At 41.6% G+C, this 12,878-nt stretch overlaps 1 protein-coding gene across 1 annotated transcript; it reads right to left on the bottom strand.

Annotated features, from left to right (window-relative positions):
• Window positions 1-249: 249 nt before the first annotated feature.
• Window positions 250-10,069, bottom strand: LOC139415426 (kinetochore scaffold 1). The gene is made up of 24 exons (XM_071163525.1): window positions 10,038-10,069; window positions 9,726-9,762; window positions 9,564-9,623; window positions 9,402-9,484; window positions 9,253-9,305; window positions 8,907-8,963; window positions 8,738-8,790; window positions 4,828-8,478; window positions 4,621-4,729; window positions 4,417-4,484; window positions 4,229-4,327; window positions 3,967-4,082; window positions 3,713-3,803; window positions 3,504-3,620; window positions 2,803-2,890; window positions 2,546-2,611; window positions 2,405-2,444; window positions 2,141-2,245; window positions 1,944-2,044; window positions 1,726-1,788; window positions 1,517-1,626; window positions 1,263-1,384; window positions 972-1,097; window positions 250-857 (listed from the first exon to the last, which is right to left on the bottom strand). Exons 1-24 carry the CDS (start codon window positions 10,067-10,069, stop codon window positions 761-763), a joined length of 5,544 nt encoding a protein of 1,847 aa, XP_071019626.1. The 3' UTR covers window positions 250-760.
• Window positions 10,070-12,878: the final 2,809 nt, after the last annotated feature.

The raw sequence follows: 12,878 nt of genomic DNA, 5'->3' as shown, positions 1-12,878 counted from the left end.
ATTTTGGTTACTACATGATTCCATGTGTTATTTCATAGTTTGTCTTCACTATTATTCTACAATGTAGAAAATAGTAAAAAGAAAAACCCATGAAAGAGTAGATGTCCAAACTTTTGACTGGTACTGTATATATTTGTATGACGGCCAGATATGATCTGAAACCCCCATTTGTTCAGAGAGAAAACTGAAGAGCCAGGTTAACAATTTTATGTTAAACCAGTGATTGTTATCATACAGAGAAAACATGGGTAAAAGTTGCAGTTACATTTTAATAATGATTCAGACAATTAACAAAGACTAAATGTTATTGTACTCAAGCTTGTTTCAGTTATTGTAATTCTTGCCATAGTTTTGCTAGAGGAAATACATCAAAGATGTTTGAAATGGCCAACTATTACTATTGATCCCTTATGAACAAAAATTATACAAATTATCAAAACTTATGGTAGAAAACATGTACAATTAAAACAAAAGACAATGTGGCATTGAACATTTACAAATGAAATTGAAACATACACACATTTTAATTCACTACATCAGGGCTGCCCAACCCTCATCCTGGAGATCTACTGTCCTGTAGGTTCAGTCCAACCCTAATTTAGCACATCTGATTCAGCCAGTCAAGGTCTTGTTGAGCAGCTACTTAGTAGAATCAGGTGTGTTAAATTAGGGTTGGACTGAACCTACAGGACAGTAGATCCCCAGGAAGAGGGTTGGGCAGCCCTGCACTACATAGAATAGCCATTGACTGGAACTGGTCTCAGCACAGCAGACTTTCATGGATCCTCTTGACAATCTTGGTCAAGTAGTTCTTGGCTGGTGTGACTGATGATACAATGTCTTCCACCTGGTCTTTTCTGTATATAAAAACACGTATTATAGTGTTAGTTGTTAAAAGGTGCACTGTTGCAACAATGTACAAGTAAAACTAGAAACAAAATGTGTGTCAGAAGACAAATATTAAGTCTTACGTTGCGTTTCCAATGTGATTTTGGAAGTTTTGCACATGAAAGAGACCGAAGGGGTAGGCGGAGGTGACGGCTACTGTCATCTCAAACTTACTAAACGACTTGAGACTGGAGAACAGGATTCGAACTCTGAAATAAAGAGGACAAAACAATAATGAGTTTTGCATTCAGAAAGCTGTTATATGGAACTACATCTATAAAATTCCCTAGAAACATTTAAGTCAATATTCTCTGGTGGTCTGATGGGGAATCTGTCCAGTCTAGGAGTTGTATTTCTATGGTGTTTGAGCTTACTGTGTGTCCACACAGCTGATGTCCAGGATGTCCAGCCTCAGAGCGCCCCACTTCTTCATCAGGTGGATCTCTTCTCCCAGGAGGCGACAGCGGCTTACCACCAGACCCACATCATGCAGCAGCTGGAGAGCGAGAATCAGATATTATACAGCCAAAACGGAACCTCTGTGGACATGCAATGCAATAAAACACCAACCCCTTTTCTGGACTTCACGTCATGTGGATCGTCCCTTTAAACCAAGCCTCACACTTACCACGGGAATGTATCGACTGGTGGGGTACTTCTTGAACCAAGTGGTTTCACTGCCTATGTACTGGCATAGCAGATTGTGTACAAGCCGAGAGTAGCACTGTGACTTTTCATCTGTAAGAAAGAAAAGCTGAGTTGGAAAGGCAAGAGTCCTGTGTGTGGCGAGAACCAAGAAAATATTCTACATTAGTGTCCAAGCTTAATTTCTCCCACCATCCATTTGGCGTTGAAATGTGATGTCCATGATGTTACGCTCAGTCTGTTCACAGACCTCTCCTAAATAAAAGAGCAAAGCATTACAAAAATATTGACATTTGTCTTAAAGCAACCCTTCGGAAAAAAAACTGCAGAGCAAAACTACTATAAACATACTAGCACTTTTGGTGCAAGGAAAGTTATACTATCAAGGAATATATAGCACTACATCATACCGTTAGGTTTCTCAAACTGCACCTCCAACAGCAAGGACTCGTAGAGAAAGCTGTAGACTGTCTTCATGTCATCTTTCTGCACAAACTTCCATTCATTCACTCTGAAACCAAAAGAGGCCAAAAGTGTCATTCAAAGTTGAATGGAATAGTAGGTGTATAAGCAGGGAGGAAAAATATCTGGAAAATGAGAAACGGACCTATCCAGCATGGCAATATGTTTCTCAAGTTCCAGAGTTTCCTTTCGGAGTCTGTCCACTTTGTCCACAGAGTTTATCTTCTGTAGTTTCAATTCACACATTTGCCTGTGGAGAAAAACAAATGGTTTCCATTTCTCGGCACATCCAGTGGAAGGCAGTAAAGTAATACAAATTAAAATCTCAATAGAGACCGTAGCTCTGGCGACGACAAAGAAAAATCCAATTTATTTGCACTAAATTATGATTCAAGCCATGTAGACTTACCTTTCACTTTTAGCAATTGCTTTGTTGACCTTCTCCAACCCTGATAGAACGTAATTCAACATTAAAATGTCAAATACCAAGCACACCATTGATTAAAAATGAAACATTTCATTTAAAAAAGATTGTGGCGTCATACGTTACCTTGCTGCCTTGCTTTCAAGGTTGGCTCACAGTCCTCTACCCCTGTGCCCTCCACAGCTGCAAGTTCTGTGGCAGACAGAAGAAAGAATAAGCATGACAAAACCTCAAATTCAAAATCAATTACCACCACTAATACCTCAATTATCTTAACAGACAAGCATGCATTGTGAAAAATGATATTAAGTCCCTTGGTTCAAATTGAATTACAGTAGAGAATATGAAAGGCTCAAAAGGAGATGAACTCAAATCCAATATACCAGCTTCCAGGTCATGTAGACATTCATCAAGGTCTCTCAGACACTGATCGGTCTTCTCAATATTTCCTCTCAAGTTATGTTGTGCCTCCTGTGAAGATGTAATGGGACATCAACGAAACAGTTTTTTTTTTTTTTACCCCCCTTTTCATGGTATCCAATTGTTAGTAGCTTATATCTCATCTCATTGCTACAACTCCCGTACGGGCTCGGGAGAGATGAAGGTCGAAAGTCATGCGTCCTCTGATACACAACCCAACCACACTGCTTCTTAACACAGCGCGCATCCAACCCGGAAGCCAGCCGCACCAATGTGTCGGAGGAAACACCGTGCACCTTGCGACCCTGGTTTGCGTGCACTGCGCCCAGCCCGCCACAGGAGTCGCTGGTGCGCGATGAGACAAGGATATCCCTACCGGCCAAGCCCTCCCTAACCCGGACGACACTAGGCCAATTGTGCGTCACCCTAGGACCTCCCGGTTGCGACAGAGCCTGGGCGCGAACCCAGAGTCTGTGGTGGCACAGCTGACGCTGCAGTGCAGTGCCCTCAACCACTGCGCCACCCGGGAGGCCAATGAAACAGTTTATTAGCCGAGTTTTACACACACACACAATACACACAAATGTGGAAAGCGTAAGTATTTTTCAGTCAAAGGTAACGAGCAACAAAGCGAAGGGATTTTTGTTCTCATCAGGGGTCTTACCCGAGTTGTGTGCACAAGGTCAGAGTACAAAACTGTTTTCATTTCATGAGATCGCACTTTGCTTCTCTTTCTGAAGAATGTCCTCCTCTCTTTCAACTTTGAACCAACAAGCAGCAACTGGGGAAAATAAGCCACAACATCAAGAGGGGTGGTCCAAAATGGATTAAACTGACTAGTAATAGCAAGAGGGAAATCAATAAATTAAATACCTCTTCATCTGAAAAGCCCTTCGCCGCCTCCCAAAGTGTTCCATTAACAATTTGCAGAAGACTGTCTTGGTCTCTCAGACGTGCTTTCAACCTGAAATCAGAAAGTACACCAAATGGATGAACACACATGGCTTGTTATTTACTAAGCAGGTTACAGATTTGAGCATTGTTTTTTTTATTTATTTTTTTACTTCATCTTACGGTAAATAAAATGCTATGTAAAGTGTCACAATGACATGCATAATTAAACATACCCCTCCACCATTTCTGTGAGTATCTGGCAGTCTGTCTCATACACCCTCTGTTTGGGACGGTTGATATGTTTCTCGATTAACAAGTCCTCTGTTTTGCGATCGAGATCCGACACAATCTATAAGGAGATGAAAATCTGTATTTAGCACCTATGTTTATTGTGAGCGTCAGTAAGTATTATTCTTTGTAATAATTCCTCAAAAGTTAGTATTTTTTTGTGTGTGTGTCAAAATTAAATTCTAAAGACAAAGGTTTAGGATTTACTCTCGCAGGCAGAATACTCTGTCGAGGTTTATGGATGACAAAGTCGATGCTGAAGAGCTTCAGGAACTCAGCCACTGTAATGCTGCCATCTTGGAGTTTCTGAAATTAAATGTGACAGAGCAGTGAAAACACAGTATATCGGAAATGGTATCAGGAAAAGTCCATATAAAAGGGAGTTGTTGACATACCTTCAGTCCATCAGATGTGTAGTCCCCGGTGTTGTCAAGCAGGGACTCGAATTGGCTTTGTCTGTAAGCTGCAAAATGGCATCAAGTTAGTATTGCCTACCTAACCTAGACGATGCACTTTAAAAGGGATCAAGACAGCCAAGGTGATGATGAATGTTTGAATGAGACAGTCGAAATGAGCAGTAAAAGCGTCTCAAAACTCACTTGACGACTCAAATGTGCCCTCACATCGGAGGTTGGAGTTGCTGCTGGAGCCATCAGCTGCAGCTCCTGTACAGGTACTGTCCCACTGAACTACCGGTGTGTGGGGGATCTGTCAGGATAAAATGTGAAAAAATAAAATGTATTAACTCGTATTGAATACATTTAACAAAATAAATGTGAACTGATTAAATGAAAAACAGTATTTACCATTTCTCTGATGTTGTTTTCTGTTGATGGCTTATTCCTCTTTACCTCATCCATGGAGTCATCATGGCCCTCTTCTGGTAGGGGCCTCTTCTGACATTGGGTAACAGTTAGGATCGGCTCTTTAAAGACCTCATGCTCCACAACATCCTTGACCACCTTGCCTAAGAAAATATTTCCTTTGTCGTCGACCCTCTGAGGTGACTTGGTGCCCATAGTTTCTGAGAAGTCCTCTTCACTGCTAATGTCTGGAAGCACTTCATCGTCAATGTTCTCCATCGAGGTGTTGCTCCTCAGTTCATGAGTGCCACCCAAGCTATTCTTCTTCAGAAGTTTCCCAAAACCTGTCACGTTATTGGACTGGTTTGATTCAGAGGGTTTGGCTATTTGTGGGAGTTTGGGCAGGAAACCACCAAATGCAAGGCATTTACTTTTCAAGTTTAAAGGAGCAGTCATATTAGGTTTGTCATTGTGAATAATATGGTCTTCCAAGTTGACACTTGTTGGTCTCTCAGTCATTAATCCCATGGTTTTAGACCCATAGTCTACAGTTGAGAAGGATTCTGTCTCTACACTGTGTTGGTCAGAGGTCCTCATCAGGTGAGATAAAGGTGCAGTGCAGCTACCCATCACTTCAGTGGATTCATTTATCATGCGGCTCATATGATTAAGTTTCAACTGCAGATCTGCCAAACTTATTCGCCTGGTCTTTGCCTTCTTCAAAGGTACATTATCTTCTGTTGAGACTGAAGAGGCAATGGGAGAGCTTTCTGGATGGTTAGGAATAAAGGAGCAGTCTTCATCTTTCAAATCAGGATCATTTCGGTCTGCCAATCCCTTTAGGTCAAAGTGTTCTGTAAGGTTAGTGGGGATTTCTCTAGGGTGACCCTCCGGTAGACACAAGGAAATTGCATTTGTGGTGGATGAAGGGCCCTTCACATTGGTAGGTGCATGTTGTTCAATTTGCGTTGTGACAGCCTTGGTCATCTCCATTTCATGATCCTCAGAAAACATTTCAGTTTCATCTCTGGCCATTTTCTTCTCCTCCAGGTTAGAGGGTACAGCTACAGGATTATTTCTGCAACGTGTCGCTTCTGCTACTCGTTTCACTTCCATATAATTTGCCTGACTAATTGACACATTCCCTAAAGGTGGATTTGTTTCAGGGGAAAACATCATGTTAATAACTTTGGATTCAATTGCAACAGTCTGGCTCCTTGTCAGTTCCATTTCATCAGAGTCAGAAGATGTAGGTGCCTTTTTACTGCAGAGGCTTTCAACACCTAACTGAAACGTAATCTCACCACGTGCACTCTGCTCTGCCGGAGGAACCATCTGCAGGGTCTTACTCACACTGGATAAACGTTGCCTTCCCCTGAAAGGGTCACGATTCCCCATCTTGATGTTTTCAGACTCAATTACAGCGGTCTGACTTCTCGTCATATCCATGTCATCTGAATCTGATGCCCAATGTTGATCAGGTTTGTGACCCACTTCCACGAAATGATTGCCCTTTGCTCCAGTGAAATTTGTCTTTGAGATTGTGGACATCCTAGCTAAGGTCTCACCCCCATGGGCAGAATGTGACACATTTGTTAATATCTGTGCAGTGAGAGCTTGAGTCATCTCCATACAATTGTTGTCCTCCCCAATAAGAGTTTTATTTGAATCCAAAAAGCTGACAAATCTTCCTCTACCACCTTGGAGTGAAGGAGTTACACCACCAAAACCTCTGGTGTCAATAACCCCTGTTTGGCTCCTTGTGATTTCCATGTCATCTGTACTAAGCTCTGCTCTAATCAGGCTCTTCTCAAATGTTTCCTTTTGGTGTTTTGATATGGGGAACAATCTGCCAGTGGTCTCATCTGTCACGTTCAGACCATTTCTGTGATCTATAGATACAGTGAGAGATTTGGTCATGTCCATACCACAGTCATCCTCTGACATATGACTGGGTCTGTTGGAAGCTGACATGAAGGATATACTTTTCCTTGTGTTTTGCGTGCGATTGACCACATTGAGGCTTTTGGTGTCGATGGCAACAGTTTGACTTCTAGTTATTTCCATGTCATCAGGATCCGATATGGCTACAGAAAAACCTTTAACCTGATCCAGCGCCCTCTTCACACTGTTAGCATCGTCTGAGAAATTGCCATATTCCATAGATGGTGGCACATAGGATAGACCCAGGTCAAACTTGGTCTTCGGTTTGCTAAGAGAAGGCTTCTCCATCACACAATATTTGGAATCAATTACAGCAGTTAGGCTTTTTGTGATTTCCATGTCATCAGGATCAGAGGATGCAGGCTCCCATACTTTATTACTTCTCTGTCCTGAAGTCATCTCCATGTTAGTACTCAGATCAGAGTGAAAGGACATCTCTGTTGTGGGGAACAAGCTCTGTAGTGGCTTATTAATTGCTATATGGCTGTTTGACACAATATTTCCAGTGAGGGCCTCAGTCAGATCCATACCATTGCCATCTTCTGAAAAAAACACACCTCTGTGAGAGGCTGGCATAAAAGACAAACTCTTCCTTGAATTCCCTAGTAAGGGAATTTCCGTTAGGGCTACACTTTTGGAATCAATGGCAACTGTTTGACATCTTGTCATCTCCATGTCATCTGAGTATGGATAAGAGGTGCTATGAAAGGTCTGTTGATTTTGCTGAACGGAGGGGATTCTGTTTTCTGGGGGAAACATCCAGGGTGATGATTCACCTTTCTTGGTCGGAGCACACACATTCTCCTGGAGAGGTACATTGAGAGCTGAAGTTATTTCCATGCCATGGTCATCACCTGAGAAAATCTGGGATTTATTGGGATCTGATGTGAAGACCACACTTTTCCTTTCAATTTTCTGAGAGGGATTTGGCCCAAACATCCAAATGGCTTTGGAGTCAATGGCAACAGTTTGGCTCCTGGTCAACTCCATTTCATCTGGATCAGTAGAGACAGTTACCTGGCTGAAAGTGCTTCCCCTAAGCCGTTGCTCTTCAGAGCTTACAGTTTGCACACACTGAAAAACTCCTTTGCCATCTATCAAAGTGGTATGGCTTTTTGTCAGATCCATATGATCTTGTTCAGTTTGCATCGTAGATGTATTCATGAACTGAGGCCCTTGCCTTTGAGGGATAATTGAGCCCACTGTACAGTCTCCCCCCGTTGCTGACAAAGCTGGGAGCTGATTCTCTTGATCAACTCCTGACCTGCGGGCATTGAGCGCAGCAAGGAAACGTCTGTTGTTCGTTTTTTCTGGAGGGGATGCAGCTCTGTGGAATGCCACAGTAGTTGAGGATTTGGGAGCTATTGGATTACACATGGGGCCACTTGACTTCGTTATACTGGCAAGGAAATGTTCAAACTCTGGATCTATACCTCTGGCTAAGGCGGAAGGGTTTTTAAACGGGGCATAATTCTCTGTTGAGTCCTGAAAACACCCAGTTTTACCTTTCTCCATTGAAAAAGTAAAATCCATGTTGTTTCCACAGGTAGGTGTAGTCACATTGATTTCATTTGGCAGAACAACTGATGATTCTGAATCATTGGCGATGAGTATTGTGTGACTGTGAGTCATATCCATAAATGCTGTGTCCTCTCCTGTGAACATCATTGTTTTCTCCCCATAATCATCCTGGTTGAACATTACATTTTCCTATTAGGAGAAACAATGACTTTAGCGTCTCATGAATAGGTAAGTACACAGCAACAGCAATTAACACAGGTAAGAAGCGCACTGGCATGGTCAATGAAATAATTGTCAATGTACCTTGGTTTTTGGCAATAGTTAAAATACTATTCGTATTATATTTTATTGTTATGAATTTCTATGTACCTATATAAACATGGGAAGAATGTAGCTACGCCAATTGAAAGTCTAATTTAAAGAGTCACATTTCTCAGTCATAGCTTACCTTATTTCTTTGTTGTGAAACATGGAGGGGAGCATTCAACAAGGTTTCCATGCCTACATTTACAAATGAAGGTGCATAACAGTTAGGCATCTTGGTGGTCACTGAGTGATTTATACAGTACCTAGTGAGAATGCAAAAAATCGACTTAATAACTAGATTTTAGGCATACCTGTGATTGGTTGAGAACCATCAATGGAACCCGTATGAATGCTTATGTTTTCTGCCGCTGTTAAATCAAATTGCATTTCAGTTGTAAATACGTTACATGAAAAAACATGGACATTTTTTGAAAGGTTGGATAAATTGAAAGTAAAACAAACCCAACTGCCCGAGTTAATAGTCACATTTTCACTGTTTAGCAATTGCAAAACCAGTCACGTAAAACAATTCAGCCAATGTGAAACAAACATTTGCATGAGCCTCCTCACTTAAATACAGTATTGTGAAGCATCATATGCTGCTCTACATTGAGAAGAAAACAAGAAATGTCTCAAGCATACAGTAGGCTTACTTACTAGTTGTGAGGTTTTTTAGAGGACTCCGGACAGGGGAGCCATTCTTCACATCTCTGATAACGAAAAGGTAATAACATTGTTTTATAAGTTTCTTATTTTCATGGTATTGTAGTTTAAATTCCAAATGTGGCACAGTGAAAACGTTTTACTTTGAAAACAGTAGAACATCATTGGAAGTGGCAAAACTGACTCTTCTGGAGATCCTCTTCTCTACTGGCTTGACCACCTCCACCTTGTGAAGACAATAATGCATTGAGTAAAATGACAGAGACATTCACAATTTCCCCAACTGCTATCTATTTAGTCTTTACCCGACTCTCCTCTAGCTCTGGGCCAGTGAATTTGATAGATGTCCGTGGAACTTTCAGGATCTAATTAGATGTGGATACAATATTAATTCAGAGACGTGCTGTTAAAATGGTTGACAAAACATTCTCAAACTAAATAGTTGTATGAGCAACTGTTGTACTAACCGAAGAAATACGCCGTTTGGAGGATCCAACATGATCACTGTTGCAATTTAGAAAACAAACCCAAGCAGTTAACGTACCTAGTAATATTAACGCTATACTTGAAATACACGAGACACGTAACAATAATTACATTTGTCCTATTTCACACATGTAAAAGTGTGTATTATTAAACGTGTGAATTAAAATATAATTTTACATTTAGCATATCCCACCCCCCTGAGACCCCTTCGGAGAGTGAGGTCATGGCCAGGGATAACTTCATGGCTTAATAAAATTGGAAAGTTAGTGAACTACAATTGGGCTATCACTCACTCCGTCCTTGATGCAGCATCAGGCGGCTCCATCTTCGCCGACAGTTATGAAATAAATACATTAAAATAAACGTTAACTGGCTAGCTAGCAATCGTCGTTCACATTGATAACTGAGTGCTCGATGTGTGAAAGAAAAATACACAAATCTACTTAACTAGCCACGTTTGCTAATACACTGAATGACAATTATTAAAATACTTAGCTAGCGAACTAGCTGGTTAGCTAGCTAACGTTAGCAAGAAGCGTTAACGTTAGATGTGTCACAAGTCAAGCGCTAACGTTAGCTAGTTAACTTAGCCATCTAGTCTACTTGAACACATTAATGTTAAAACATTGCAAAGATAATACGTTGTTAATTTGCCACAAAACTACTGTACCGTGTAGCTACTAGTTGTTCAAGTACAATTTTAGATGCCAGCTATTAAGCGTCAAAGCTGTTGTTGGTTTTGAATTTAACCGCCCTCTCTTGAGCATGCGCAGTCAGATAACCTTCTTATTTACGCTATCTAGGTTGTGTGGAAATAAACGTTATACTGCCACCCCTGGACGTCAATAAATCTTCCGCCACTTTTACATCGAACGCTGGAAATAAGTATAAACGTGTAAACACCCTGGACTCCACTTGTTATTTTAGCCCTACTTACTCCAAAACAACTCATATCGGCAGGGCCAGGACCTGTTTTTTATTCCGTTATTCCATTGATACTGTTCCCAGTTTATGTGTAAAAGAAACACAAAGGCAACAATAAAAATGTTGATAATAAAGGGTATTCTGTTCATTTGTTTCATCCAACAAATCTAGTTGGAAGGGATCACTGACAGGCTGAATCCAGGTGGTGAGGGTCGGCAACTACACCTATGCCAAGCTAATTCTCAACACCGCTGAAGAAATTCGGCATGGGACCTCGAATCCTCAAGAAGTTCTACAGCTGCACAGTCGAGAGCATCTTGACCGGCTGCATCACTGCCTGGTACAACAATGATGAGACAGTCTATAGGGAGGAGAACAGAGACCTGGCAGTGTGGTGCCAGAACAACAACCTCTTCCTCAACGTCAATAAGACAAAGGAGCTGATCGTGGACTACAGGGAACGGAAGGACAAGCACCCTCACATTCACATTGATGGGGCTGTAGTGGAGCGGTTCAAGAGCTTCAAGTTTCTCTGTGTCCACATCACTAAGAATCTGTCATGGTCAAAACACACCAACACAGTGGTGAAGAGGGCACGACAATGGCTCTTCCCCCTCAGGAAGCTGAAAAGATTTGGCATGGGCCCTCAGATCCTCAAAACGTTCTACAGCTGCACTATCGAAAGCATCTTGACTGGCTGCCTCACCGCTTGGTATGGCAACCGCACCGACCTCAACTGGAAGGCTCTACAAAGTGGTGGTGCGGGCGGCCCAATACATCCCTGGGGGCGAGCTCCCTGCCCCTCCAGTCACCCGAGCCACAGACTGTTCACTCTGTTACCTTTTGGCAAGCTGTATCAGAGCATTGGGTCTCGGACCACCAGGTCCGAGACAGCTTCTACCACCAGGCCATCAGAATGATATACTGCTAACTCTGGCTGTCTCCCTGCACAGACCTGCACCTCGGAGATTATTTGCACTAACTATCCACACATCCAACCCCTACACACACATTTACACACAAACACACGCACACAAACCCATAAACTCACACAAACCCATAAACTCACACACACAAGCACGCACTCAGAACTCTCTCACACACAGTCAACAGTATTTATATGTAATTTACTCTACTCCATGATCAAGCCACCACCCACTCTATATTTGTAAATACAGTGTAAATACAGTCCACTATTACTACTCCTACTACCTCTTCTATTACTTGTTATTTTTGACTTGACTCTTGTATCATTAATATTGATATTGATTAATGAACTGCACGGCTAGCACATACTCATTTTTCTGCACCTTATATGTGTCGAATACAATTAGATTTTTAAAGGGGGATACTTTTTATCTGAGAAGCAAGATTATTTTACTGTAAAATACTTTGGTAAGGTAAAAAATAAATAACTTGTGTTGAAACCAAGTGGTACGGAAGTGACGTTCCCACAATTTTCAAATATATATATTTTTTCAAATCTTTGGGCTCTTTTCAAAAAGTGAGTTTCTTTGGTTTTGTCATTGAGTACAGTACACGGTAAGGAAGCGTTGTTTTATTACTAATTGGATACGTCGGAATAATTATCCATTAAGTATTGTTTTATTCTGTGGGTGTGGAGGTGTAAATGAGAGTTAGCTACCTTACTACTTCTCCTTGATGCTGATGATAGTTAACGTTAGCGGAATAAACTCCACGGTGAAGGAAGCGTGACGTTAGCTTGCTAGCTAGCTGTAGCCAAGATACCCTAAGAATTGAGCCACTAACGTTAGCAAGCGTATTAACTAGTATTGTAGCAGCTAGATAACATAGACCTAATGTTAGGACTGTCAATATATGACGTTAATGTTACTGAACAAAAATAAACGCAACATGTAAAGTGTTAGTTTCATGAGTTGACAAAAGACCCCCAAAATGCACAAAAGTTTATTTCTCTCAAATTTGGTGTACAGATGTTACTGAGTGTTTCTCCTTTGCGAAGATAATCCATCCACCTGACAGATGTGGCATATCAAGAAGCTGATTAAACAGCTTGATCGCGGTGCAGCGGTCTAAGGTACTGTATTAAAGTGTTGCGCCGTCACTACAGCCCTGTGGTTCGATCCCAGGTTGTGTCACAACCGGCCGTGACCTGGAGTCCCATAGGGTGGCGCACATAGGGGAGGGTTTGACCTGGTGGGCTTTACTTGGCTCGTTGCGCTCTAGCG

The sequence above is a fragment of the Oncorhynchus clarkii genome, chromosome 8, assembly GCF_045791955.1.
Source record: "Oncorhynchus clarkii lewisi isolate Uvic-CL-2024 chromosome 8, UVic_Ocla_1.0, whole genome shotgun sequence".
Lineage (NCBI taxonomy): Eukaryota > Metazoa > Chordata > Actinopteri > Salmoniformes > Salmonidae > Oncorhynchus > Oncorhynchus clarkii.
Note: the sequence above shows the minus strand (reverse complement) of the source record. Positions and strands in the feature narration are given on the sequence as shown.

Excerpts from the sequence above, each read along its gene's own strand:
- LOC139415426 (XM_071163525.1), bottom strand. The coding sequence starts at position 10,069 with ATGGAGCCGCCTGATGCTGCATCAAGGACGGA. Across the intron at positions 4,485-4,620 it reads GGGCACATTTGAGTCGTCAA|CTTACAGACAAAGCCAATTC; the intron begins GTGAGTTTTGAG and ends GCCATTTTGCAG. Across the intron at positions 1,385-1,516 it reads CCAGTCGATACATTCCCGTG|CTGCTGCATGATGTGGGTCT; the intron begins GTAAGTGTGAGG and ends CTCGCTCTCCAG.